The 27,243-nt window shown below is 51.0% G+C and overlaps 1 protein-coding gene across 26 annotated transcripts in view; it reads left to right on the top strand.

Moving 5' to 3' along the window:
• Zmynd8 (zinc finger MYND-type containing 8) overlaps positions 1–27,243 on the top strand; it is a 103,891-nt gene that overhangs the window by 15,178 nt on the left and 61,470 nt on the right. For 15 of the 26 annotated variants that reach the window (XM_037205556.1, XM_037205562.1, XM_037205551.1 and 12 more), the window contains 2 exons: positions 20,578–20,726; positions 26,858–27,076. In XM_037205556.1, coding sequence (XP_037061451.1) covers positions 20,578–20,726; positions 26,858–27,076 — 368 coding nt within the window. Of the gene's footprint in view, positions 1–13,090; positions 13,192–13,232; positions 13,354–19,851; positions 20,447–20,577; positions 20,727–22,852; positions 22,872–26,857; positions 27,077–27,243 lie in introns of those variants that run through there. The other 11 variants (XM_037205559.1, XM_037205564.1, XM_037205555.1 and 8 more) reach the window with 5 other exon arrangements.

The raw sequence follows: 27,243 nt of genomic DNA, 5'->3' as shown, positions 1-27,243 counted from the left end.
TACTATTGTTATTATTATTTTGAGGCATGGTCTCACTCTGGAGACCAGTGCTGGTATTAAAGGTGTGTGTGCTTTTATGAGACAATTTCATATAACCCACACTGACTTTGAATTTACTGTGTATCGAAAGCTGGCCTTTAACTCCGGGTATCCCTGACTTCTGTCCCCAAGTGCTGGGATTACAAGGGGGCCACCATTGCACTCCTATCAAGGCACTCTGACACAATCACCTGAGTGTCGTTTGTATTTTACAGCCTGAGCTTTGATCCCAGGGCACCGAGGCTCATAGAGTTGAAGTCTGTGTGGCCAAGATGTGACGTTTGTTATGTGTTGGGACGCGGATTATCCCTCTTTCAACCCCATTTATCTCAGAGGTCCCCAGAGTGGTGATCTAGGCGTGAATGCTAGTTGTCTCTTTATACCCCTTTCTTGTGGTTCCCAATGTCTAGGGCTTCACAGTCCCCAAAAGACTGGTTTGTGGTTTGTTTTTTTTTTTTTTTAATTTCAGGGCTGAGGACCAAGCCCAGGGCCTTGCGCTTGCTAGGCGAGTGTTCTACCACTGAGCTAAATCCTCACCCCCCCACCCCCCCTTTTTTTTTTTTTAAAGAAATAATTAAGCTGGAGAGAAGGGGGAGGAGGAAGAGAGAGACACGTGTGTGTGTGTGTGTGTGTGTGTGTGTGTGTGTGTGTGTGTGTGTGTGTGACTGCTGCATGTGTGTGCCACCGCCGTGTGGCTGTGTGTGTCCTGTCTGGTTTCTCTTTTTCTGTTATGAGCAAACAGTACAAAGCTGTTTGGACCATTTGGGCAGAAACAGAAGGAACTGGAAGGAAAGTGGTCAGTTGTCTCATGATGGTGACTGGAAGGCTGTCGGCTGGGTGTGGATGGCTCACCGGCCTCCTCAGGAACAATAGGGCACAGGCCATGTGTCTGTGGTGCCCTTTGCCTGCTGTCTAGACACTTGGACCCACCCTCTCGTCTCCACGAGGAAGAGAAAATTCCTTAGGAGATGAGGTGGATCTGGAGATGCCCAGGGCTTTAATCCAGGCTTGGTGGTTGGGGACAGGATCGGGGGAGTTCCATTTGCTCAGGCTCTGGAAACTCAGAAACTGACAGTAATTGGTGGAGAGGTGATGGCGTCCCGTGTCCTAGGCAAGGACCCCACCCCGCAGCCACCTCTGCAGCCCCCAGCTGAAATTCTGTTTCGTTGCATTTATTTTGGTGTGTGTGTGTGTGTGGATGTCTTGGTGCCACAGTATAGGTATGGAGGCCAGAAGTCAGCCTGTGAGACCTGGTTCTTCAACTATGTGGGATCGAACTCGGGTCCTTAGGCCTGGCAACAACACCTTTGTCTACCGAGTCATTTTCCCTGTCCAGGAACTTAATATACAGACAGGCTTCCCTCTCACCAGACGGAGCCTTCCTGCCTTAGATTCCCAAGTGTTGAGCTTTCCTTGAGCTGAGATGTTTTCTGTTGCCCAGGCTTGTCCTGAACTTGTGGGGTTAAGGGAGCAGCTGGGACAGCAGACTGTGTGTCAGCATACTTAGCTTTTTTGGTTGTTGTTGTTTTGTTTTTTGAGACCGGGTTTCTCTGTGTAATCGTCTTGGCTGTCCTGGAACTTGCTCTGTAGATCAAGCTGGCCTTGTGACCTTGAATTTACAGAGACAGAGATCCTCCTGATAGATAGCCTCCGTAGTGCTTGGATTAAAGGCATCCTCCCCCCCTCCCCCGCCCGTGTATTATTTATTTATTGTGTGTGTGTGTGTGTGTGTGTGTGTGTGTGTGTGTGTGTGTCTGTCAGAGGACACTTCTGGGTTGGTTTCCTTTCCACTTTATGGGTCCTGAGGAGGGAAACTCAGGACTGAAGAACTCAGGTGTGGTGGTGTGTGAAGACTCCCACTGAGCCTTCTTCCCGGCCCTAGCTCAGAATTCTCGAATCCTATTCAGATACCTCGGCCTTTAGGCTCTCTGAGTTTCTATCAGCCTCTCTCTTCCTATGTAATCACTTATTATTAATAGGCCAGTTCCCGAGTCTATTGCTTCCTTTATATCATCCTTGGCATTTTCCAGAGCTCTCACTTCTCAGGAGACAAAGCCTTCATGCTTTAAAGATGTCAGGGTGACATTTGTGTCCGAGGGTGACAATTTGCTGAAAGCTATTCAGGCATAAATCACAAGCACCATCTAGCTTCCGGGAGTGCTGGCCCAGTGAACAGCTTGTGAGTTCTTACCAGGTGACACGTAGTATTTGCATATCACCTCACTGGTTTTCATCTCACCCCTCTTGATGTGTTTTCCCATTTCACAGTCTTGGAAAACTGAGGCTCATGAAGATGAATGAAGCAGCCAAGTAGGGCGCTGGGGCCTGGTTTTGTCTTTTGTTTTAAACTTCCAAGTCACACCCCTTCAGGGCCAGCAAGTATACCTGTGATGGCTGCCGGCATGGGGGCGAGAAGGGGAGGGTTACTGGGTGGGTGGGGGGGCTCTCCTTACTGCTCAGCACCAGGAATTGGGCTCACTGGTGATGCCTGCTGGGATTGCTCCACCATTCACTTGCAACAGTAGCTCATTTAGATGCCGAGATGCAGACCAGTTTCTCAAAGATGGTACATGAACCCAGAAACTCACACCAAGGGGGCAGAAATGGCCCAGGGCTGTCATTTTTCATTCTCTGTGCAAGACTGGTCACAGCACACTTCCTTGTAGGCGCTTGGCCATAACTGCAGGAGTCAGACAAGGCCCTGCCTCGAAGGCCGGAGACTGGAAGTCTGAAAAGCAATCTGGTTCACTTCCCTGCATGCAGGCTCCCCGTTTGGGCCGTCTGCATCTTGATCCTGCTGCATGTACACTTTGTGGGCACAATGGTGGTGTGCAGCTGTGCGGTGTCTGCCTTCTGTCACTGGCACAAGGGAACAGTCCCCTCGGAAACCAGGCACAGATGCAGCGGAAGCCCAACATTAAAATCCCGAACGGTGTCATTCTTCATGAGACTTGCTTGCTTGCTTATGGATGTGCTTACAGAGCCAGGATGCTAGAGAATCCACAATTAGAGCACTTTGCTAACTAGCCCCAGACCTTAGTTAGCACAGAATCCTCTGTCTCTCAGTTGTGTGTAAATTGAGACCTTCACAAAGAGATGGATTGTGAGCGCGACTGTGAGGTGAAAGACCTTCTGTTATTTTTCAAGGGATCTCTGAGAAAACAGAACGGTCAATGCTTTTCAAGCCGTGGCTGCGGAAACACAGGGAGGTTTTCTTTCAAGAAAGGGTAGTAGTTTGAACTGTCCTGAGTCTGACATCTCTGAGACCCCAGGAAGTGCCAGCCCTGCACTGTGTAGTGGCAAGTATGTGTGAACGAAAGAAGTAGCATAATGTCCCTCGCCTCCCTAGTAAGGTCTAAAACACCCTAGAATGCTGAAGCCTTCCGATCATGGCTTTCAGACTAGAAATTACCTGCCTTCTCTTGGCAAGTGCTACTGCTGTGCATCTATCCTGCTGGGCACGTCCATGTAGTTTCGTGTGTGTGTGTGTGTGTGTGTGTGTGTGTGTGTGTGTGTGTGTCCCCTACACATAGCCATATGGTGTGTGTACATGCATGCATGTATTGTGGAGATTAACATTGGATATCTCAATCATTCTCCTCTTTCTTTTTTCAAGACAGAGTTTCTCTGTGTAACAGCCTTGGCTGTCCTGGAACTCTTTGTAGACCAGGCTGGCCTTGAACTCACAGAGATCCACCTGCCTTTGGCTCCTGAGTGCTGAGATTAAAGGCGTGTGCCACCACCGCCTGGCTCTGCTTTATTTCTTTAGACAAGATCTCTCACCAAATCTCACCAATTTTTCAAGGCTGGCTGGCAAACAGTTCTAGGAGTCCCTTGTCTGATCCCCCTGTCACGGGGATTACAGCCAGCTTTTTGCAGGCCTGTTGGGGGTCTGAATTCAGACTCTTGCTTTTGCTCCCCAGCCCGATGCAGTTGACCTCTCTCGTGGACGTGGGCAAACTGCGCCTGCCCCATGTTTGAACCTCCACTCTTGTAATATGCAGTTTGTTGAGCTAGAAGACTGTCTCCAAAAGTGATGATGATTTTCCGCACCAAAAAGAACCTCTGTTTCTTCCTCCAAAGGCCTGAGAACCAACATGCCAGGTGGAGGCCTGCCTCAACATCTGGCTCCCTCTTACCAACCAAACATTTCAAAGATACTGATGTTTATCTTATCTCAAATTCTTGATGCAAGGAGTGTCCTGGATTTCAGATTTTGAAAATGGGGATATGTACATTGCACGTTGATGTAATTTGATGATGATGTCAAGTCTAAGCTTGAAACTTACTCGTGTATCCCCTGTATAGCGCATTGGTCTTCAGACAGTGTTTTCAGGGTTTTTGTTGTTGTTGTTTTGTTTTGTTTTGAGGCCATCTTGACATGCAGCCCCACCTGGCCTGGAACTCCACCTCAGCCTCCTGCTTCTGTTGCCTTGGTGATGCTGGGGTTACCGATGTGAGCCACCACCCCGGCAGATGGCTCTGGTTGCAATGGACTTCGAGCCAGCACATGATAACGGGTGTGGAATTTTCCACTCCCGATCAGCACTCTAAGATGTTCAGATCTCGGAGCATTTCAGATTTCAGTGTTTGTATTAGGAATGCTCTGTCTGTCCTCATTTTGGCTTCAGAGGCAGTAGATTTCATTTATGTATGTATTTATGTATGTATGTATGTATGTATGTATGTATGTATGTATGTATGTATCTATCTATCTATCTATCTATCTATCTATCTATCTATCATGTACACAGAAGAGTGTGCCAGATCTCATTACAGATGGTTGTGAGCCACCATGTGGTAGCTGGGAATTGAACTCAGGACCTCTGGAAGAGCAGTCGGTGCTCTTAACCTCTGAGCCATCTCTCCAGTCCTCTTTTTTTTTAAAGTTACATTTTATGTGTTTGTGGTGTTTGAGATTTGGGGGTGAGTCTCACTATGTTGCTTGGGTTGGCCTTGGGTTTGTGGACTCATACATAGTCCAGGCATTTTGTATGTCAGGCAAACTTTGGATGTGGGATCCTACTGTGTTAAGTCTTCTGAGTACCTGGGATTGCAGGCTTGTTCTGCCAGGCTGGGCAAGAGAGCGTGAGGTATTTGGGGGTGAGGGTGGTGGTGGTACTGGGGCCTTCTGTGTGCTAGGCAAACACTCTGTTACTGAGCTGCATTCCCAGCCCCACTTGTGGGCTTGTCCTGTGATTCTCTTGCCCCTGCCTCCCAAGGATCTGAGACTATACAGGCCAAGCCATCCTGAGGGACCTCTGCTGTCTGTGAATGTCTTACTTTGTTAATCTCTTTGTTCATGGACATTGAGTTATATCTGCTTCTGATGTTGCCTTGAGCATCCTGTGTGGAGTGGAGGGAGGGGGAGAGAGAGAGAGAGAGAGAGAGAGAGAGAGAGAGAGAGAGAGAGAGAGAGAGAGAGAGAGAGAGCGCGCATGTGAATTTGTGTTTTCTTCTTTCTGAATGCAGACCTGAAAGTGGAATTGTGGGATATGGGGCTGGCAGTTCTGTTTAACCCAGGGCCTCACGTGTACTGGCAAGCTCTCTCCGCCACACTTCCCCGATCATTATTGATGATACAGTCATGAAATCCTCACTTTGGCCTTGTCCTGTCCTGCTCGGCTTATCACTCTTACTCTCCTCTCTGCTTTATTCACAGCAGACCTTTCAGATCACCTGGAGAGCCACTTTTGGCTTTCAGAGCTTTGTGCAGATCAGGCTCGTTCCAGGTTTTTTTTTTTCCTTTTTTTTTAAGAGTTACATTTTATTTATTCTGTGTGTGCACATGTGAAAAATCAGGTAGCCAACTTGTGGAAATTAGTAGTTCTCGCCTTCCACCATATGGGTCACAGGGATTGAACTCATGTGGGTGAGGCTTGGTGGCAAGCGCCTTTCTTTACCTGCTGAGCCACCCTCCTGTGCCCCCTCCCTGGTCCCCTCAAGGTTAAGGCTTCGGTTGAGACTGAATCCTGCCTTTTGTTGGTCTCCCATGGTGCTTGCCCCCATCCATGCAGAATAGACACTCGGAATGAACTGGACTTGGTTTTTAATGGCTGGAACTCCTGCCTTAGATCATGAAGCCAAAGCAGCCTTTCGACTGGAGAGAAGACCTTCTTTTCTAGCAAAATCTAGTACCTAGGAGTAATTACTAGGCTGGGATAGCTGTCTCTGAAGTGGTTGGCCTGCTTGCCTCTTCTGTCTGTTGTCTTTCCTTCCCAGTGATTACTGGTGCTGTCTTTGAAACACAATCCGGTTCTCTCTCCCTTAAGACGAGGCCCGCAGTGTCCCGACCACTTGTCCCTCCTGTATCCTCCCTGGCTACCTGTGGTCCTGTTCCCAGCAGGGACTCTGCTTCTCCTCTTTGTAACCCTAGTGTTGCTCCCTGGGGCCTGCCCTGTCCTTCCTTGTGTCCCCAGATACCAGGTTGTGTGTTGTGTTGTGTGTGGGTCCTCTCCCATCCCCCAATTCCCCAGCCCTTTGTTTACACCTATGCCTGTCTCTTGGGTTGCAGGAGATGTGGCTTAGTGGCAGAGCAGATGTTGAGCTCTGGGTCCTGGGTTCAATTCCCAGCACTGTAAAACAACACCCCCCCAACCCCAAAAAAGCATAAACAAAATCCAGAGGACCTAGCAGACTCTTGTAGGCTCCAAAGTCAAACCTGCCCTTGAAAGGCCCTCAAGTCACCTCCCAAAGGAATCAACTTTGATCAGAATTTGTGTGCACACTCCAGAACTGAGAATTCCCAAGCCAGATGAAAGGAGGAATGGAAGTGGTTCCACATCTCCACTCCCAGGCCTCAGCTCTTCCTGTGCTGTGGAGTCAGCCCCTCAGGCATATGGGATGGGTGGGTACTTTCTCAAGTGTCCTGCCTGCCTGCCAGGCCCTCCTGAATGGCAGCTACTAATTATGTGTGACTGTTGAGATTCGCATAAGGAGAACCATTTTTCTTTTCTCGGGAGCTCAAGCCCACTATTTAGTGCTCATGGGCTGAATATGGGCTTCAGTGATGGACAGCGAGGTGCAGACAGGATACAGGCATCCACCATCACTGTAGAGGGCTGTGTTACTGTGCTGTGGCCTCCGGGGATTAACAGGTGCAGGCCCTGTGTTGGGGGTACAGGTGGAGACCCCTGGTCAAGGGCTGCGGGAATGGAGGAAGCTTCCAGTATCTTGGTCAGACTCTCCTGTGCCTCCTGTTTTTGGAGTGTTCTTTCCTCTTGACTTTCCAAGTTGGCAGGGCTCGGTTTACTGAAATTTTAAAAGCAGTTCCTAGCTGTGGATGGGCTGGACTGAGTAGACCATTTCTGTCCCAGTGACGGAGGCTCCCCTCCCCTGGCCTGGCCTGATCCCCTGTGGACCTTGGGTCCCTCTCAGCTGCTCTCTTAGTCCTCTGGGCTTCATGTGACTCTGCTGCTTGTTACCCACCACGAGTCCTTAATTCTCACAGTTTGGGGATTGTCAAACCATAATGGCACAGGACTAACCCCAGCCTAATGCAGGCTGAGGCAAGAGAATCATGAATTCAGAGCAAGGCTGGGCTGTGTAATTATGGAAGCCCTGCCTTTATTTAAAAAGATTTCTTTTTCAAAGCCAGACCTTTGTAGCACTTGGGAGGCAGAGGCAGGTGGATTTCTGAGTTTGGGGCTATCCTGACCCTACACATCAAGCTCCAGGCCAGCCCAGAATTACACTGTAAGATCCTGTCACAAAATAAACAAAACAGTTTTTTTCAAGATATATTCTTATTATTTTAAATCACTTGTGGGTGCGTGTGTCTGCATGTGGGTATGTACATGTAAATGCAGGTACCCACTGTTGTTTTAAAAATGATAAGTGGCGCTGGTTACCATGCAGAAAAGTCATGAGCCATGACAAAATCCAGTATCCCAGCTTTATTGGGGGGTGGGGCGCAAAAGAATCAGGCCTGGGGAAGAAGTGTCTGCAGAAAAGGGGGCGGGGCAGGAGAGAACAGAGAGGGAGAAGGAGGAGGAGTCTGTGCCTGGCTTTTTAAGGATTTCCGTGAAATTTCCTGGCTTAGGGATGTGCTGAGTGTGTGACCACACCAGCGTACACTGATGACGTAAGACACAAGGCCCCTTGCTTAGCTGCCGAACTGTGCATGTGTGGCCATGCAGCTGGAGTGGCAGCAGAATCCTAACACTCATGGAAGTCAGAGGAGTCAAATCCACTGGAGCTGGAGTTAACAGATGGCTGGAGCTGCTGTGTGGGTGCTGGGAACTGAACCAGGTCCTCTGGAAGAGCAGCTGGGGTTCGAGCCACTAAGCAACTTCTTCTGCCCTCTATCTCAGAGTTTCTTTTTTGTTTTGTTTTTTGTTCCATACAGGGTTCCTCTGTGTAGCCCTGGCTGTCCTGGATCTTGCTGTGTAGACCAGGTTGGCCTCAGACTCAAAAAGATCCACCTGCCTTTGTGTCCTAAGCGCTGGGATTAAAGGTGTGCGCCACCACCACCTGGCTCTGGGAGTTTCTTTAACCGTGTCTTGTGACTGCTCCTGGTCAGACGTGCATCTTGCCGGCACCTATTGTTATTTATTTGCCCTGCTATTTACCGGGTGAGAGAGAACACGAGGTACAAGAGAACCCACTGTCCGAATAGGCAGGCCTACCGCGGGAGAGAGGTGGAATCTGCTTTTATAGGTCACCTTTCGCATGCGCATAGATTACGTGACCTTGCGGCACTCAGATTACTGGAGGATGTAAAGGCCCTGGGGTGACTAAGCATTTTGCCGGACTGCTGGACAGCGCATGCGTGGCCATGTAGCTAGGCAGTGGCTGCGAATTATAACACCCAGCAGTCAGGCTATGTGCCCGCCACCGTGCAGGGCAGCCACAGTGAAACTGAGCGCCTGAGCCACAGAGGGCTAAGTGCCTGACAGTTCCCCGGAATGGCTGTCATGGAGAATACCCCCCAACTTCATGCAATGTGATGAAGAGCCAGCAGGCTGGGCCGTAAGGGAAGGCCCCCTGGAAATGACATTGGAGCCACAGTCCAGAGTTAGCTACTGTGGAGAAGATTGGGTACAGAACATTCTAGATGGAGGGAGGGGCCAGCTGAGCACCAAGGAAGCATGACTGAGTAGCATGGAGGAGGTCATGACAACTGGGGTGAGGAGTTTGGATGAGCAGGGTTGAGCATGCCTCATCATGGCACAGGATAGGGATGACAACTCTCACTTTGTAGCCCAGGATGGCCTTAAATTCATGAAGATGCCCCTGCCTCAGCCTCCCGAGTGCTGGAATCACAGGTGCGAGCCACCACACCGGCTTTAGGCTTGGCATTCTGAATGAATAAGGAGAATTCTGAAGTTGAGAGCCGTGAAGGTCACACAGCCGCCTGAGGGCGGCCTTCGCTCTGCAAGAGCCTCCCATGCCTGGAGAGGAGGCGCACACATGCAGAGGAGCACTGGCCGGCAACGCAGGAGCACTGGGGGGGGGGGGGTTCAGGCTGGTCGGAAATCAAGTCCTGAGCCTGGCGGGGTTTTGAGCCTGGCTTTGTGGAATCGTGCCCGCCAGAGAGGTTTTACCAGCCAGGTCGGCTGTTGCGAGCCATGGTGAGGGCAGAACAAGTTTTGGAGAAACTGGTTTTTCTGAGCCTTTCCCCTGGCTCCAGGATGGGGAGAGTGACAGCTGTAATTCATAGGACCGTTCCTGGTCCACTGTGCATGCACTTACTTACTGTGCCCTCGTCACTCACGTAGACGCCAGCAGCTACAGCCGAATTCACTGGAGCTTAGAGAGATGACGAAACTTGCCCAAAGGCACCCAGCCCTGGAGTTGGAGCTGTACCGGGTGGCAGAGGCTGCACACCCTGCAGTGTTGATGTGTGGCCCTAGCATGGCCTCTGGCGACCAGAACCTAGGCAGCCAGGGTCGGCCTGGGCAGGAGGTATTGGAATAGTGCCTGGCTGCATGTCCCAACCTCATGGGATTCTTGGGTCCCTCACTTCCTTTTCTGGATTGGGCTATGTAAGCACTACCATGAATTCCGCCCCCCACTCCCCCCCAAGTTCCTGGCTGCCATGGAACTCGCTTTGCAGACCAGGATGGCCTCGAACTCACAACTCACAGAGATCTGCCTGCCTCTGCCTCCGTATTCCCTGTAGCCCATTAAAAAAAAGGGGGGGGGGCTGGGGATGGCTTATTGGGTAAAGAGCTTTCTACAGAAGTGCTGGGTTCAAAGGTGTGTGCCGCCACTCCCCAGTTCTGGGGGATTCTAAAGGAGCTTTTCATAAGTAATAGTTCTGACCCAAAGAAGAGCTCTGGCTGCTCTTGCAGAGGACCTGGGTGTGACTCCCAGCACCCACAGGGTGGTTTACAACCATTTGTGACTTCAGTTTCAAGGGGTCCAGTGTCCTCTTCCGGCCACTATGGGTACCAGGCACACATGTGGTGTATATGTCTCCCTCTCCCAACATAATATCAGTAAATTTAAAGAAAAGCTTTGGCTCCTAGTTAGCTTACTTTGGGGGAGAAATAGCGAAATTGCTCCCTGGCCCCGCTCTCTCTCCAGCCTATACTCATAATCCCTGGTCACAAACAGAGACAGTTGGACACACTCGGAGCCCCCTTCTGGCAGAATTGTGAGGAGCTGTACTTTATCTTTGGTGCACACCTCCCGGATAGCAGGCGTTCAGTGACTGTTGCTACCGTGGTGTGTCTGACTGCACTCTGCCAAGCAGATCCTTCGTTTTCCTGGTGGTGCGCATGCCTGGGAAGTCCCTCCCACTGACGTCACTGGCCTCTGTGGATGGCGCCTCGACTCATGGGTAGACCTGCCAGGTAGCTCGCGGGAAGTTTCTAGATCACAGGGCTTCACAGCCTTGGGAGTGCTGGGTGTTTTGGGTCCAGTCCCTCTGTCTTGGTGACTGTTGTGAAGGATGCTGCGTATCTCCCCACTCCTAAACGTCCTTGACCCTTTGTCACAACCAAAAATGTCTCTAGACTCCCGGGAACCCCTTTGCGAAGTACCGACTCACTATTTTGGACACCTGAGCCCCTTGAAAATGACACCTAATTGGCGGTGTTCCTCGTCTCCTTGTACTCCGTGCTGAGGATACAAGTGTGGCCATCCCTGCTATGGCAAGTCTTCCATATTCCTTGTAGCTAGCAAAACAATATTTCATGGGGTTGGAGGGATGGCTCAGTGGTTAAGAGCACTGACTGCTCTTCCAAAGGTCCTGAGTTCAATTCCCAGCACCCACATGGTGGCTCACAACCATCTGTAACGAGATCTGGTGCCCTCTTCTGGTGTGCAGGCATGCAGACAGACAGACAAACAGACAGACACACACACACCTAAATAAATCTTTAAAAAAATATTTCCAAGGCTGGGGAGGTGGCCTAGTGGGTGAAGTGTTTGTCCAAGAATCGTGAGGACCTGAGTTCAGATCCCCAGAACTGTTTAATGGGGAGCTGTTGTGGTAGAGGGAGGTTGTGGCCTGGTGTTCCTGCTGTGAGCTGAGAGTGGGAAGGGAAGCGGACACCAGAGAATCCTGGAGCTTTTGAGCCAGGTGCCTTGGCACACACAGTAGCAAACAAGAGCTGCAAACCCAAACAAGTGGAGGATGAGATTGTACACACACACACAGACACACACTCACAGAGACACACACAGACACAGACATACACACAGACATACACACACCACCACACATGCACACCACACATGTGTGCATACACACACACAAACACTCACAGAGACACAGAGACACAGAGACACACACACCACCATACATGCACACACACATACATGCACACCCTTCACAAACAGCCAAATAAACGTGTGCACACAAGTGGACAAGCAGAATCTCCATTTTCTGGCTTCAGTGTTCCTCCAGGCTGCAAACTTGGGGTCCCTGTGGCCCCATTTTGCTGTCTGCTTAGTTCCTGACCTTTCCAGTAGGATTTCCGTCACGCCCTTACCCATGGGATTCCTGCAATCCATTGTCTGGCTGCATCTCCCTGCGGCTTCCTGTGTTTGGCTGCTCCAAGGCATGCTGCAGGGCAGGCCTCATACCGGAAGAGCTCAAGGGCCGGCCAGCACCCCTCTGAGCAGGGCAATCTGGGCGCCTTTCTGCAGCTAAAGTCAGCTTGCGCGGAAGAGTGTGGCAAGCTGCCTGGAAGGCCTGTGCCTGCCTCCCCCTTGTTTTCTGGCATTTTCCTTGTCCTCATTAAGGTGGCTTTTGGAGGCTGAAACCTCTGTGCTTGTGGGGAGCAGGGCCTGGTTCCCAGCAGCCCCTCCCCCTTTATCTGCCCTCTTAGCTGAAATGCCTTTATTTCCCCTTTTTCTCCCAACCCTCTTCTGAGCTTCAGCCGCTGGGACACAGAGGTCGTCTTTTGTGTCTGACGAGGGCCCTCCTTTACTGCAGCCCGCCACAGCAGCCCCCAAGCTGCAGGCGTGAGCGCATGGGGGCTGGGGGTGGGGGTGGGGGATGCTTGTGCAGTTGGGTACCAATCCCAGTCCCTGTTCCGGAGCCAGCGGACTTGGGGGGGGGGGCGCAGAGGAAGGACCGGAACTAGGCACTCATGTTGGAGGCAGCCTGAGGACTGGGAGGCCACGGTGGGGGTAGGACTGACTTCCTCTCTTCCTGTTGGAAAGCGCTTGGCATTTTCCAGCCAGGAAAGGCCCGGGTTCCAGTCACTGTTCTGGTGCTTGAAGGCTAAAGCCACAATTCGTCTGTCAGCCTCTTTTCCTGGATGGTAGCGGTTTCTGTCCTGCCTGGTCGTGCTTTGCCGTTTACATATTGAGTTGGTGCCTAGAGAGAGGGTGGAGGCCTCTGTAGTCATGTGTCTGCTAGCTTCTTCCGTGGCTGGAGGAGCCTCACAGCGACAGGGAGATGGTAACACTTAATAAAGCGATATTAAGAACATGTTCAAAATGCAAAGCGCCTCCCTTCTCCCACAGCCACCCTGTCCTCAGAACCATAGCGGTTGAGTGTATTTATTCACATCTACCATAATAAATGGCTCTTGGGTGCGGTGTGGGGCCGACTTCCTGCACAGCCACGCTGCTGTTGAGGGTGATGCATTAGATCCAAGCCTGTGGACCCTAGACCCGGCTCTGCCCGCCCCGTCGCAAAGGTGTCCTTGCGCTGCTGGGTGATCGACTGCGTCTGCGACCAGAGCTGGCCTGGTAAGTGGTGACTCTCAGCTGGTGCTCTCTGCTTCCTCCTCCCCTTGGGAGAGGCCGCCGAGGAGCCGGAAGCAGGAATGTCTGCCGCCGGGAGTCTGCCTCTGTCCTCTTTTGGAACGGAGGGGTTAGACTCTCTGAGCGACCAGGCTGCCTCCATGGCAGGTAAGTGCCCACCCTCTGTGCGGGCTGGCCCTCACTTGCTGGTGTGAAGGCCTCCGAGTCAAGTGACATTTTCTCCCAAGTTGAGAGTGACCTTTCTCCCTCTTCCACACACTTCCTGGTTCTGGGTGAGAAGCTGCTAGGCCCTGCTTCCTACCGAGGCTGGGTGCTTCTGGCTCCAGTGCTGGCAGGCCCAGACAGGCTGCTCTCTGGGGGCCTACCTAATAAGCCACACTCGCAGGGAGAGCTAGAGGCCCGGCTCCCGGGGAGTTCTTGCCCTGCGTAAGGCCCACCTCCCTCGACATTCTTCCTAGAGGGGCCGTTTTGCCCCAGCCCCCATCTGTACATCTGTTTTCTGCTCTTAGCTAGAAGGAAGTTCTTGGCTTTTGTTTCTTTATGATGTAATTACCCAGTGGGGAGCGCCAGGATTCCTGGGGAGGGAGGCCCTTTTGGGTACCTGCTCTCTGTCTTTGGGAATAGCTTTGGAAATGATTAACGAGGGCCTCCTTTGCCACTTCTGGGGGAGCTGGCCGCGGGTGGTCCTGTTTGAAGCAGGCCGCGTTGAGGCTGGTAGTTACTAGGAGCGCTGCCTATGCGGGCACTTGGTGCTCCAGCTGTTCCCGACCCAGAGGCCTCTGCGGTAGCCAGAGTGATTGAAGTCATGTCCAGGACTCATTTCGCTCTCCTCTTGATAGAGGCCAGCGCTTTTCATTATTGCCAACCCCCAGGGTTGATTTAGGATGTGGAAGAGAGCTAGCTCCTTTCAGACTGGGTAGTGATGGGAGAGGGGGATGGAGAAGGGGACTAAGGGGAATCGTTGTTTCTTAAAAAAGAACCGGATGGCTCATCGGGTAAGAGTGGGTGCTAGGAATTGAACCCGGGTCCTCTGGAAGAGCCAGAAGTGCTTAGCCACTGAGCCATCTCTCCAGCCCCCTTTTCACGTGTTTTTCAAAAAGTTGTTTATGGCCTGGGGCCAGCGGTGTATTGTCACCCTGCTCCCTGCACCTGGGTACCAGTGGGCTTGCTATCTGCATCATTAAGGAAATTCAACACCCACCAAAACACCCAAAGCTCCCAGCTTTTAATCTTGGTGGCCCCTCTCCCCAGGGAAAAACAGCTCCCTGTGAGGTGTCTCTGCATAGGCCCTGGAGAGCTCTGACTCAGGCCCTGGATGTTGATGTGGTTGTGGGTGGTGCCTGGTGTGGCAGGTTCCCAGGAGATGGGAAGTGTGGCTGGGGGGTGGGGGTCAGGAGTCTGCTGTCTCATAGCACAGGGTAGGTTCTGATGCAGCTTTAGGTGGGGGGGTTGGTGCTCCCCAAAACTGCCTTTGAGAGGATAGCCTCATCTGTGAGTCTCTGCTGGGGTTCTCCTGTCCCCACATCTCCACCCGCAGCTGAAAAGCAAATGGGTGAATGCCAGAGCCCTGGACCCCAGGCAACGGCCCCCCTCCTATCTTGAGCTGAAGACTGTATCCCTCTGGTGCAAAGGCCCTGTTCCACAGTGGTCTCTACTGCCTGGGTTCAAATCCTGGTCCCAACAGTTATTAAGTAATAGCTGTGCTGTGTTTGGTAAGTGGGAAATAAATTCGAAGCATTTTGAACAGGGCCTCGCTTGTGCTTGTGGCCAGTTTATATTGAGGCGAGGTGTCCCCTAAGTCAAAGGACACGCAGAAACTGCTAAGCATGGTTATTTCTGGTGGTTCACGAGACATGAGCTCTGGAAGGGTTACATCACATCCTTAGCTCCTGATCCCCAGGAGACCACTTACTGAGGCTTCAGGGAAATGTCACAAAGAGGGTAGCTTCTGGTGCCTGCTTCTCTCCAGGCCGTGTTCCTGAGTCATTGTGCACACGAGTCTCCTCCACAAGGCAGCCCTGCTCCCCCCCTACCTTAGCACATTCCGAGGCAACTTAGTTTTGGGGGGTGGATTGGAGGCAGGAAGTTGGTGCAGGGCCAGCAGGGCCAGCCTAATAGAATCCTGCTGGTCCAGAGAAGGGGGTAGGGGTGGGTGGGGAAGCCACACCCTTCTTGGATGCAAGGTGAGCCATTTCTCAGGGAGACAGCCAGCGGTGGCTGTTTGTCATCACTCCAAATTTATAGATGAGATCTGCTTAGCAACGTAGCCTCATCAGAATCAAGTTATTAGAGAAGTCAAAATGTGAGTCAGCTTTCTGGAAGAGGTCCTTATGGTGACTTCATTACCATGACGACAGCTGGGTTACTTCCCATCATTGTATAGTCACCGGATGCTGGGTTCACGATGGAGCAGGGAGGTCTTTAAGTCTTAGGCCTGGCTTTGCCATTTGGTATTCTGAAGAATGAGTCCAGTGGCGTCTCCGAAGCAGTCTTTATGGAAAGCATCTCTTCTTTGAGGGCAACTGAATGGTTAGCTCTTAGATGAAGCTGCTGGGCTTCCATAAGCCCTAGGGAGAATTGGTGTGTTTGTAACAGCAAATAGAACTGAGACAATTTGTTTGCCTGAGACAGGCTCAAGCTATATAGCTCTGGATGGCTTGGAACTTGGTTTGTAGACCAGGCTAGCCTCAAACTCACAGAGATCTGCCTGCCACTGCCTTTGAGTGTTGGGATTAAAGGTGTGGGCCACTTGACCCAGCTTGAATTGAGGTTTTTGTGTTTTGCTGAAACAGGATTTGGAGACAGACCTATATTCTCACTAAACAGGATTCTGTGTTCCTTTCTGTGTCCTAGGCTGGGACACAGCTCCCTTGTTAGGTATAGATTGCTTCCGAGTATGTTACTTCCCAGTGGTTCCCTCCACCTCCACTTCCTGTGAAAATATTTGAAAGTTCAAAGAAAGATTTTCACAGTTCTCTTGTTTTGCATACCCCCCATTTATTTCTGTGTGTGCACACTTACACAGCTCAGGAACACAGGTTTAGGTTACCCCAAATTCCATGGTCTGATGTAGAGGCAGTTTCATGACGTTTTTTATAGTTTTATAGAACAAAGTCATAAATCGAGGCAAGTATAGAATATGTTGGTGGCAACATCAAAGAGGTGGGTGCCGAGAAGAGGGTGGGGGAAGCTTTTCTATAGGCCTCAGATGCTATCTGATGACGGCCTTCGATTTGGGGTTGGTGGAAGCTCGTGGTTTGCCACATTAATAGATTGTAAAAGGTTTTTATCTATTAGTCACAGGATGTTCGTTTTGACAGAGAGGTGGGCAAGGGATGGTGAAATGGCTAGGACTAGCCCAAGAAAAGACGGTCAGCCTGTGGACTTGCATCATTCCAACCTCTCCACATCACTGGTTCCAGTTCGCCAGGCTCTGAAGACACAGCTTCTTTCCAGGAGCTCTTGTTCACACGTGTACCATAGAGAACAGCCAGAGCTATTACCACAGAGAACAGCCAGAGCTGGTACCACAGAGAACAGCCAGAGCTGGTACCACAGAGAACAGCCAGAGCTGGTACCACAGAGAACAGCCAGAGCTATTACCACAGAGAACAGCCAGGGCTGGTACCACAGAGAACAGCCAGAGCTGGTACCACAGAGAACAGCCAGAGCTGGTACCACAGAGAACAGCCAGAGCTGGTACCACAGAGAACAGCCAGAGCTGGTACCACAGAGAACAGCCAGAGCTGGTACCACAGAGAACAGCCAGAGCTGGTACCACAGAGAACAGCCAGGGCTGGTACCACAGAGAACAGCCCTGAGAGCTGGATTTCTTGGTCTACCCCGTGGGTCACTGGGATAGACCTCAGGTTTCATTCTCAGCAGCAAGTGCCTCTGTCTGACCTCAGCTGTATTCTTTAGGACATCTCTTTAGGTGAAGGCTCACCCCTGCCCCCTCCCCCAAATCCAGGAAACTGTCTGTACAGAGTGGTGGCATGTACTTCCTGGATCCTTGAGGGGTTCATGTGGAGCCATTCAAGGACTCCTGGCTCCCATTTCCCTCTTTCCCATATTGCGATGAGGCCCTGAGAGGCAAGGAGGCTCGGGGTCCTTTTCTTCTAACCACGGAGTCACATAGCAGCCCTATCTAGGGGATTTCATGTGTGTGTAGGACTGACACCCCCACCCCGCCCCCATCTCAAGCATGTATGCACCCCGCAGCCTCTCAAACCTAGGGATCCTTCCCCCACGGGCTGCTGATTTTGTGGATTCCAGGTGCATGGTTTTGTCATAAGAACCACAGCCTCCACTGGGGGGTTCTTGGTGGGGGGCATGGATCCCAGACCCCCTGAGCCTGTCTGAGCTGACGTCTGAGGCTGCACTGCCCTGGTCCACGCTGCCCTACCCCCTTTCCTGGTGGGCTCTTTTTTGTCACAATCCTTGGGGGCTCTTAATGGGATTGAGTTTGGCTGAGGACTGAGGTGTTTCCAAGACCAGCTAAGGAACCCGGAGACACCCTAGAAATCGCCCCTTGGCTCCCATTGGCGGATCTGCTCTCACCCTAACCGCCGCTGAGATTCTGTAAGCACAAGCTCTGTCAGTCTCTGGTTTGGACTGGCCAGAGCATCATTTCTTTGGAGACACATTCTGGCCAGTCCCCGTCGCCTTCATGAAGCACTTAGATTCTGACACTTGAGCAGACTTCGTGGGGTACATTAGATCCGTGTCCAACAAACCCCCAATTCCTTCCCAAGGCCTGTGAGCCCTCAGCCTTGCGGCCCCCACTTCATCCGCCTGTGACTTGTAGCTGGAAACCTCCCCCTCTCCTCATTATTGCCTCTGCCTGCACCTGCTGCTTCTCTTGTGAAACTGAGCCTTCTAAATCCCCTTCATTTCCCCCACTTTGATAAAGTCGTCTGGGTACATGACAAATACAGTACACTTGGGTATATGTTGAAAATAATCCTTCCCCACACTCCTGCCTCCTGAGCCCCCCCCCCCCCCGGACTTTGGCAGTCACCCTGGAGTAGTGTAAGTGTTATGCATCCTTTTGAGGAGGGGTGTGTTAGCCTCCTGATGGCACTAAATGCATTGATTTGTAACTGGACCCAGGCTGGAGATTGTCACACATCAGTCCATGGCAAGATGCTGTTGTTCCTGGTGCTGGTGCTGGGTCTGGAGGCTTGTGCCTGCTGGGCAAGTGCCCTACCGCTGGATGGCACCCTCGGCATTACCTCAATCTTTGGTAGGGGAGGGGTTGAGATTGTGTGGCATTCTGTTACCCAGCCTGGCCTGGGACTCAGCAACCCTATTCATTCAGCCTCTGGAGTGTTGGGATTACAAGAGCCTGTGACTACGCCTATCTTTCTTACTGTGTGTGAGAGAGAGAGAGAGAGAGAGAGAGACAGACAGACAGACAGACAGACAGACAGACAGACATCAGAGGGTGTCAGTTCTCTCCTTCCTCTTTATCTGAGATGCAGTCTCTTGTTTGCCACAGTGAACAGGCTTGCAGCTGGCTGGCCCATGAGCCTCTGGGGATCCTCCTGTCTGCCTCACAGCTTGCTAAAGAAGTGCTGCGATTACAGATTCAGGCAACCATGTCTGACTTTGCATGGTTTCTAGACTCAGAGCCTCAAGTTTGCACGCCCTTTACCTACCCATCTGTCCATCTCTGTAACTGCAACACTACATTTTGAGACAGGGTCCCACTGGCCTAGAACTTACTGTGCCAACCAGGCCGGCCTCACGGAGATCTGTCTGCCTCTGCCTCCTGGCTGTGTTCAACATTCTTCTTGTAAAAATGTATGTGAGTATTTTTCCTACAAGTGTGTCTGTGCACCGTGTGTATGCAGTTCGTACAGAGGCCAGAGGTGGCATTGGATCACCTGGTGATGGAGTTACAGATGGTTGTGAGCCACCATGTGGGTGCTGGGACTTGAACCCAGGTCCTCTGGAAGAGCAGCCAGTGCTCTTCACTGCTGAGCCATCTCTCCAGTCTGCATCAATGTTCTTTATGGCCAGAGAATGCTCTGTTATTCGGCTGCCATGCAGTCAGCCTCTCCCTTCTGTTTGTGGTCACTGAGGTTGGTGTCTAGACTCGGCAGTAAGGGCAAAGTTGAGGGGGGGCATTTGCTGACACCCTCGTGCTCTCTGTCCTCTTCTGCTTCTGTGGCTTCGGTCCCTCGGGGAGTGCTCCCGTCCCCAAGCCAACGAGCCCAGCATGGAGCATGAGCGGACTGGGAGGAGGACTCTTCCAGGTGAAGAGTGGGTGGGTGTTGGTAGAGAGATGAGGGACAGGCAGAACCAAGGGCAGATTGACCGGAGAGGGGTGGTACTTAACGTGGGAACCAGTGAGTGTTCTTGGTCTTGATGCCTTTGGAGGAGGTGGGTGGGGCATGAGAACTTTCCAGTGGGTGGGAGGGGCTCATCTTAGCTGAATAAATGTGAATAAGCGCTGGTGGCCCTGTTTCCTTAGAGTGTCTTCGGGGCATCTTGATCTGGCTGTTGGGCATGGTATGGAGAAGTGTGTCTTGGTTGTGGGAGCAACATCTCTGCCTGTGTGACTACTTCCTATAACTTGATGTGTTATTTTCTTGTTGCTATGACCTAATACGTGACAAGCCACCTCAGGAAGGTAAGGTTTATTTTGGCTTCCATCTTGAGGGGATATAGTCCGCCATCTTAGGAGGCCTGGTGGTAGGTGGCTCCATCTACGGTGGTGGGAGTATGCGGTCGGGCTCCTCACATCTACACATCTCCTGAATAGGAACTAGAAAGTTGGCAGGAAGCAGGGCCTAGTTCAAAAATGTCCAAGTCCACCCCTAGTGACCCATGTCCTGTAGTGAGGCTCCATCTCCTGAATAGACCACAGCTCCCACAACGTTGCCACCAGCTGATTGCCACGTGTTGAACTACGTGAGCCTGTGGGGGACTTTTCATAGTGAAACCGTGGTCATAGCCTCGTCACCAGGGCTGTGGTAGGAAACGGTGTTTTGTTTGAAAAGTAGGTGATAGCTCCCCATGTAAAGATAGGTGATTGCCACACAGCCACACAGGTGCCATTGGGGCCTGTGGGCCTTGCTCTGTTTTTTTTTTTTTTTTTTGTTTGTTTGTTTGTTTTAAAGAGAGACCAAAAGTCTAGGTGCTTTGAGACTTCCCTCTTTGTATACTTTGGCACCGAGTTAAGAGTTTACATAAATGGCTGAAGAAAGACCAACCGTCCTGGAGGAGGAGACAGGTAGATTCTAGGGGGACTGACATGTCACTCGGAGTTTGGGGACAGAGTGACTGTGTCACCTTCACACCCTCTCCAAGTGACCCAGGCCTCCTTGACAGCTTTTGAAACATGGTCTTCTGTGTCTCTTTCAGATCCTGGCTCTGCAGAGCGAACGGCCCAGAAACGGAAGTTCCCCAGCCCTCCTCATTCCTCCAATGGCCATTCGCCCCAAGACTCATCCACGAGCCCCATTAAAAAGAAAAAGAAACCCGGCTTACTGAACAGTAGCAATAAGGAGCAGGTAAAAGAGCCACGCACGGCGAGTGGCTTGTGTGCCGTGGGATGGAGGCCAGGCAGCAGTGGTGTAGCTTGGGTTCTTGGCATTAATGCCGCAGGCTACCTGGCACTAGCTGGCATTTACAGAAAGGGAGGGCAGCTCAGAAGAGGCTCTGCAAAATGTTTTCAGCAGGGTTTCAGGTCTGTTTGAGGACAGAGGATAGAGCTGTGAGCCAGATTGTGGGGTGTGGTGGGTGGGGGTAGGTGCGTTGTTCTTGGAACGGGCTGGGTTTTTTCCTCGGGTTAGTTTTGGTGGCCTTAAGGTTTTCCTTCCCTCTGGGCTAAGACAGTTGCCTGAGGGGGCTGCGTGGCCGAGACCATTTTCTCATCTGTAAAATGTTGGTCAGTGGGGAGAGACACTGTCTGAGTCCAGCTTTGGCCGTGGGTCACGGTCCCTTCTCTCGTGAGAGGGGGAATTAAGCCGGGTTGCTGCTTTTGCGGGAAGAGGTCTCGAGATGGTTAAATGCCTAAGGCCTGGCATGTATGTTTCCGAGCATAAATCTGTTTTCACTCTCGAAGTTATATAGTGAGTGGCCAGCTCAGCCTTGGCTCTGTGGCCTTGGGCAAGTTAACCTCTTGTGTGCTATTAGCTTTCTCATTCACAAGATGGGGATTATGGTACTACCCAGTCCACACGGCTGCTGTGAGCTTTAATTGAACACCATTAATTAATTAATTAATGATGCATACAGGGTGACAGCATTCGTAAGAGAAGTCTGACTCTAGCAATCTTTTTTTTCCCACTTTCTTTTGTAACCCTGGTTGGCCCGGGGCTCTGGCTCCAGTAATCTTAAGGTTTTTGCACATAACAAAATCCCCCAATATCTGAAAAAGCATTGTAGACCCACACTGTCTGGCATGGAAGCCACAAACCCATGTGTGGCTCTCTTGGGCAAGAGTGACTGAGAAACCGAGTTTTCCATTTAATTTACTTTAAAGTTAAATGGCTGTCTGTGGCCGTCTGTTAGACGACCTAGATCTGGCCATTTGGGAAGGGCTGTAGCTGTCCCTGGTAAAGGGAAATGCAGAGGTGTTCCGTCCTCAGGGTCTCAGGCAAGGGAGGCTAGCTTTGCATGTCTGGCTGGTGACATCTGGCCCCTGTCACCTGGGAGCCATCATAGCTCTCGTAGGAGTGAAGACTCAAAATGAGACACAGGGGCTATGGGCGTGGCTCAGTTTGTAAATACTCGACTTGCGAGCATCAGGACCTGGCCTGAGTGTGAGAAACCCTAGAACTCATGTAAAAATGCCAAAAGTGTTTGCCTGTCATCCCAGTGCTGGGGAGGTGGACACAGGCCCCCTGGCCCTCCCTGTTTGGCCAGGCTAGCCTCCTTAGAGACTGTCTTCAGTGGAGGGCCTTCCTAAGGCTGCCACCTGATTGTCACCTCTGTCCTCCACACAGTCATGAGCTCACGCGCGTGCGTCCCGGGGCCCCTGAGAATTGGCTGTCTTTCTGTGAGTGGGTCCGGGTGAACGTTTTCTTACCTCCCTCCCTTACCCACCTGTTATGGCAGTTTTCTCAGCCAACTTGTGGCCGTCCACACCTGCCATCCCAGGACCTGGGAAGCTGAGGGTGGAGTATCAGAGTTCAAGACTAGCCTAGCTCCATGGTAAATTAGAGAGGCCAACCTAGGCCTGATAGTGAGTTAGTGGCCAGCCTGGGCTATCTATCTATAGCAAGGCCTAGTCTTATACAGGCAAATAGCAAAAGCAACAGTCATGACCCATCTCCAAACTCCCCCATTTCAGTGACGCTTCAGCCACTGAAATGGGGATTGTTTGTAACTCTGTGTCACCTGTCTCTAAGTGTCCGGGTCCTGCATTGCTGTTGCTCAGGGGGTTGACAGGTTTGGAGGGTGGGACTCCATGGCCTCAGAAGACTTTCGGGGTGTGGGAACAGCAGGGTGGGGTTGAGGAGACAGACACAGGGCCCGGGCTTGCCTCTGGGGACTTGTCAGCAGTGGTTACAGAAGAGGAAAGGCATCAGCAGCTTCACCAGGGCACATGACCTAGCTCCCGGCGTCGGGGACACTGGGGACACTCACTGTGTAATCGGGTCACCCACCGGCTTTCTCTTGGAGCTTCGGTTAGCTCTTCAAGAGGGCTTTGGGTAAGCACTGTCCACGGTTGATTGACAGGTAGATTAGGCTCAGCGGGCAAAGACAAGAGAGTCCTTGCCGTTTGAATCCTTGGTTGTCTCTCGCATATGGCATTTGCAGAAAGGGACATTTTTTGTGCACTCTGTCAAGGGATCACAAATATTTACTTATTTTGAAATAGTCTCACTATGTAGCCCTGTCTGGCTTGAAACTCATTATATAGACTCATTATGTAGGCTTCATGCTCACAGAGATCCCCCAGCCCTGTCTCTGGAGTGCTGGGATTAAAGATGTGTGCCACCATGCCTGGCTTTTTAGAAGGAGATTTATTCATTATTTTTAAGATTTATGTTATATGTGTTTGCTTGCATGAGTTTATGTACATCGTGTGCATGCAGGAGCCCTTAGAGGTCAGATTGCTTAGAATTGGAGTAATGGGAAGTTGTGAGCAGCCATGGAGGTGTTGGAAACTGACTTCTGATGGCGTGTTTGACCTTGCTAGTTACTATCCTTAAAGATCTACTTATTTTCATTTTATCTGTGTGAGTTCTGCTTGCATGTATGTATACACCCCACTTGTGTGTAGTGCCCATGAAGGCCAGAAGAAAGGCATGGGATCCTCTGGAACTGGAGTTAAAATTGTGAGCTGTGGGTGCTGGGAACTGAACCCCAGTCCTGTAAGAGCAGCCCGTGCTCTTAACCTCTGAGCCATCTCTCCAGCCGTTCACTTATTATTCTTAGAGAATCTTGAATAGAAAACATCTGTCAGCTCTAGTGTGGATGAAAACATCCCTGGAGTGAGTGAATAGGTCTTTTCCATTTTCTTGTTAAGCTGACCTGGGGCAGGAGCCAGGGAATAAAAACATTTACTCTGTAACCTGCAATTATCCCTTGTCGCACAGGCTACAGCCTGTGCGCTTTGCTGTGGGGCCGGTTACATACTTTAGAGGTGTGGGGGAGGGAAATCAGAATTCATTTGACCCGAAATGGTTGGCTTTTCCTTTTAGAACTTCCCCATTTGTTACCAGGTTATTTTTGTGAAGCAGAAAACAGAAGGGGCCCGTATGAGAGAGAGTGCATGTGATTGACAGGGAGACCATCCTCTGCCGCCACTGAGGCTCCTGGAGTCTGGGGTCCCTGGAGAGAACAGAGTTGCCTGGCTACCCCTTTGGTCCTGAGGACACCTACTTGGAGCGAGGCAGAAATGGAGCCTGGGGGAAACTTCTTCTGAGCCATCAAAGAAACAAGCGTAGTAGAAATGCCTGGTTGGGCCCAGTGGACTCTGGTGTCCTGTTAGGTGACCCATCCTGTTTGATTCCTGAATTTTGGCTGGGCTCCTTTGTTATTGAGATGGGGTATTGCTAAATTACAAGGCTGCCTTGAACTTGCTTGCCACAGCATGTTGAAAAATGACCTTTTTTTCTTTGGTTTTTCAAGACAGGATTTCTCTATGTCGCCCTGACTCATTCTGTAGACCAGGCTGGCCTTGAACTGCTTGCCTCAGCCTCCCAAGTGCTGGGATTGAAGACATGAACCACTACTGCCCGGTGAAAAAAATGTACCATTTAAAGAATGTCCCAGCCGGGCGGTGGTGGCACACGCCTTTAATCCCAGTACTTGGGAGGCAGAGGCAGGTGGATCTCTGTGAGTTCAAGGCCAGCCTGGTCTACAAAGTGAGTACCAAGAAAGGTGCAAAGCTACACAGAGAAACCCTGTCTCGAAAAACAAAACAAAACAAAACAAACAAACAAACAACAACAAAAAGAATGTCCCAACAATGCTATTCCTCCCTGGACCGCCCACACCCCTACAGTTGAACTGAAACGGGAGTAACTGGTGATGTGGGAAGATGGAGCTGTTTACTGAGAAAGACTGATTCCAAAGATGAACAGAATAAGCCCCCAGGGCGCTCCCTGCAGGGGTATGGGAGAACCAGACATGCATGCAGTGCACCGATTCCTGAAATCCAGGGAAGAACCTGGGCTGCCTGTAGCTCTAAAAGCTTTCTCATCCTGGAGGTTCTAGCTCCGTGGTTCTCAACCTGTGGGTTGTGACCCCCTTGGGGTCAAATGACCCTTTCATGGGGTCACTAAGACCATCGGAAAACACAGATATTTACATTATGATTTATAACAGTAGCAAAATTACAGCTATGAAGTTGCAATGAAAATAATTTTATGGTTGGGGGTCACCACAACGTGGGGAACAGTATTAAAGCGTTGCAGCCTTAGGAAGGTTGAGAGCCACTGGGCTAGAGACGTGGGGTGTGGCTCCATGTGTGGTTAAGCCTTGTCTTCAAGTGTGTGAAGTCTTGGACTCAATTCCAGGTTCTGGGGGGCAGGGGAGGGGGAAGCAGTGATAGATAGGAACGCAGAAGTCTGGTTCTATTGAAGTCATTTTTGTTTGTTTTTGTTGTTCAAGACAGGGTTTCTTTGTGTAGCCTTGACTGTCCTGGAACTCCCTCTGTAGACTGGCTGACCTCGAACTCACAGACATTCACATGCCTCTGCCTCCCTGAGTGCTGGGATTAAAGGTGTGGGCCACCAACAGGCTGAGAAGTCATGTTTTCAGTCAACAAAATGTCACAGCTGCTTTCATATTAGATCAGTATTAAAAATGCGGAAGTGTGTGTGCCTGTGTGTGTGTGTGTGTGTGTGTGTGTGTGTAAGTAAAGAATAGAAGCCACAAAAAAATGTAATAGGAGACCCCTGTTCACATCACACATACACACTTTTTAAAATTTAAAGACAAAGTGTGTGTGTGTGTGTGTGTGTGTGTGTGTGTGTGTATGTGTATGTATGAGAGTGTGTGGGAGAGTGTGTGCATGAGAGAAATTGTGTGTGTGTGTGTGTGTGTGTGTGTGTGTGTGTAACGGGGTTCTCTCCTTCCTTTCCATGGGTTCCAGGGGTCAAACTGGTTGTTAGGCTGACCTTTATCTGCTGAGCCATCTTGTCAGCCCCTGGTTTGTTTTTGAGACAGGGTCTTCCTTAGGCTGACCTCAAACTCGTAGTCATCCCTCTGCCTCAGATCCCAGGCCCTGCGATAATAGGCACAGTCTGCTTTACCTGTTGGTGTTATCAGAATTTGCAATATGTAGCCGGTATGAGATTTTCTGGGAGGAAATAGTAATATTTTACTGGCAGGGAGCTTGTGTTGTGTAAATGTGGTGTCTACATCACATCATGCGTTTGTGGCGAAGGCAGTCTTGATCCCTTTGTCTCCGGGTGGGTTCTGAAGGTCACACAGCTTTCTAGGCCCGTTGACTGGCACCCCCGGCTGCCCCCAGTGTGTGGCCTTGCTGTGTTCTCAAGCGTCTCATTCTAGAGACACGTTTCCTGACGCTGCCTGGCAGGAAGCTGCCTGGTTCCCATGAGTTGCCTTGCCCCTTTCTCTCTCTGCTGTTGTTGGTTCTGATTAAGTGACCAGGCTTCCTGGTGGATGCGAACACCTCCTACTCTGAGGATCACAGCTCTGGGCAGCCTCTTGGAGATGCTCTCTACCCTGGAGATACTCTTAAATAATGGAAGATAATTTTGTGTGGACCAAATCTGATTGTTTCTACCCTCCAAACACCTACTCTTTAAAGCACACCAGGGCAAATTGCAGGTAGTGGCTGTGCCACCACTCAATACCAACCTGTTGGGACTCTCAACCCCATTTTACAGATGAGAAAATTGAGGCTGGGAGGTAGAGAGAGACATGGCCCAGGCCACGCAGCTGGTTAATGAGGGAGTTAAACTGTGCATTCGGGTATGCCTAGTCACTAACTCGCAGGTGCCAGCCTCCAGTCTCTGGCCTTTTAACACAGAGGCAAGTGCCTTTGCCACTGCTGCCCAGCTAATGCTGTGTTTAGTTGGGAAATGGAGGTGGCCTGGCCGCGTAGTGGGGTTGTGAGGCGTGTGATGCGGGTGTGTTGTCTGTGATGTACTTGTGCAAACGACTGCTGAGAAGCCACATTTGTTTGAAACCCCACCTGTCTTTCTTGCCTACATTTCAGTCAGAGCTAAGACATGGTCCGTTTTACTATGTGAAGCAGCCACTCACCACAGACCCTGTTGATGTTGTACCGCAGGACGGACGGAACGACTTTTACTGCTGGGTTTGTCACCGGGAAGGACAAGTCCTCTGCTGTGAGCTCTGTCCCCGGGTTTATCACGCTAAGTGTCTGAGACTGACATCGGAACCAGAGGGGGACTGGTTCTGTCCTGAATGTGAGGTTAGTTCCCGATGAGTGAATTCATTACCTGCCTCATTTCCTCTCCTTTCTCTTTTCTTCCTTTTATTTTTTAAAAATTTCAAATAATCCAAATAGAGGGAAAGAGAAATGTCTTGCCTCCTGCCTGCTCTACCCCGGCCGCCCCCCTGGGGACCCACCTCCGCGCT

This window comes from Peromyscus leucopus, chromosome 4, assembly GCF_004664715.2.
Source record: "Peromyscus leucopus breed LL Stock chromosome 4, UCI_PerLeu_2.1, whole genome shotgun sequence".
NCBI classification, from domain to species: Eukaryota; Metazoa; Chordata; class Mammalia; order Rodentia; family Cricetidae; genus Peromyscus; species Peromyscus leucopus.
This window is presented reverse-complemented; position numbering and strand designations above follow the sequence as displayed.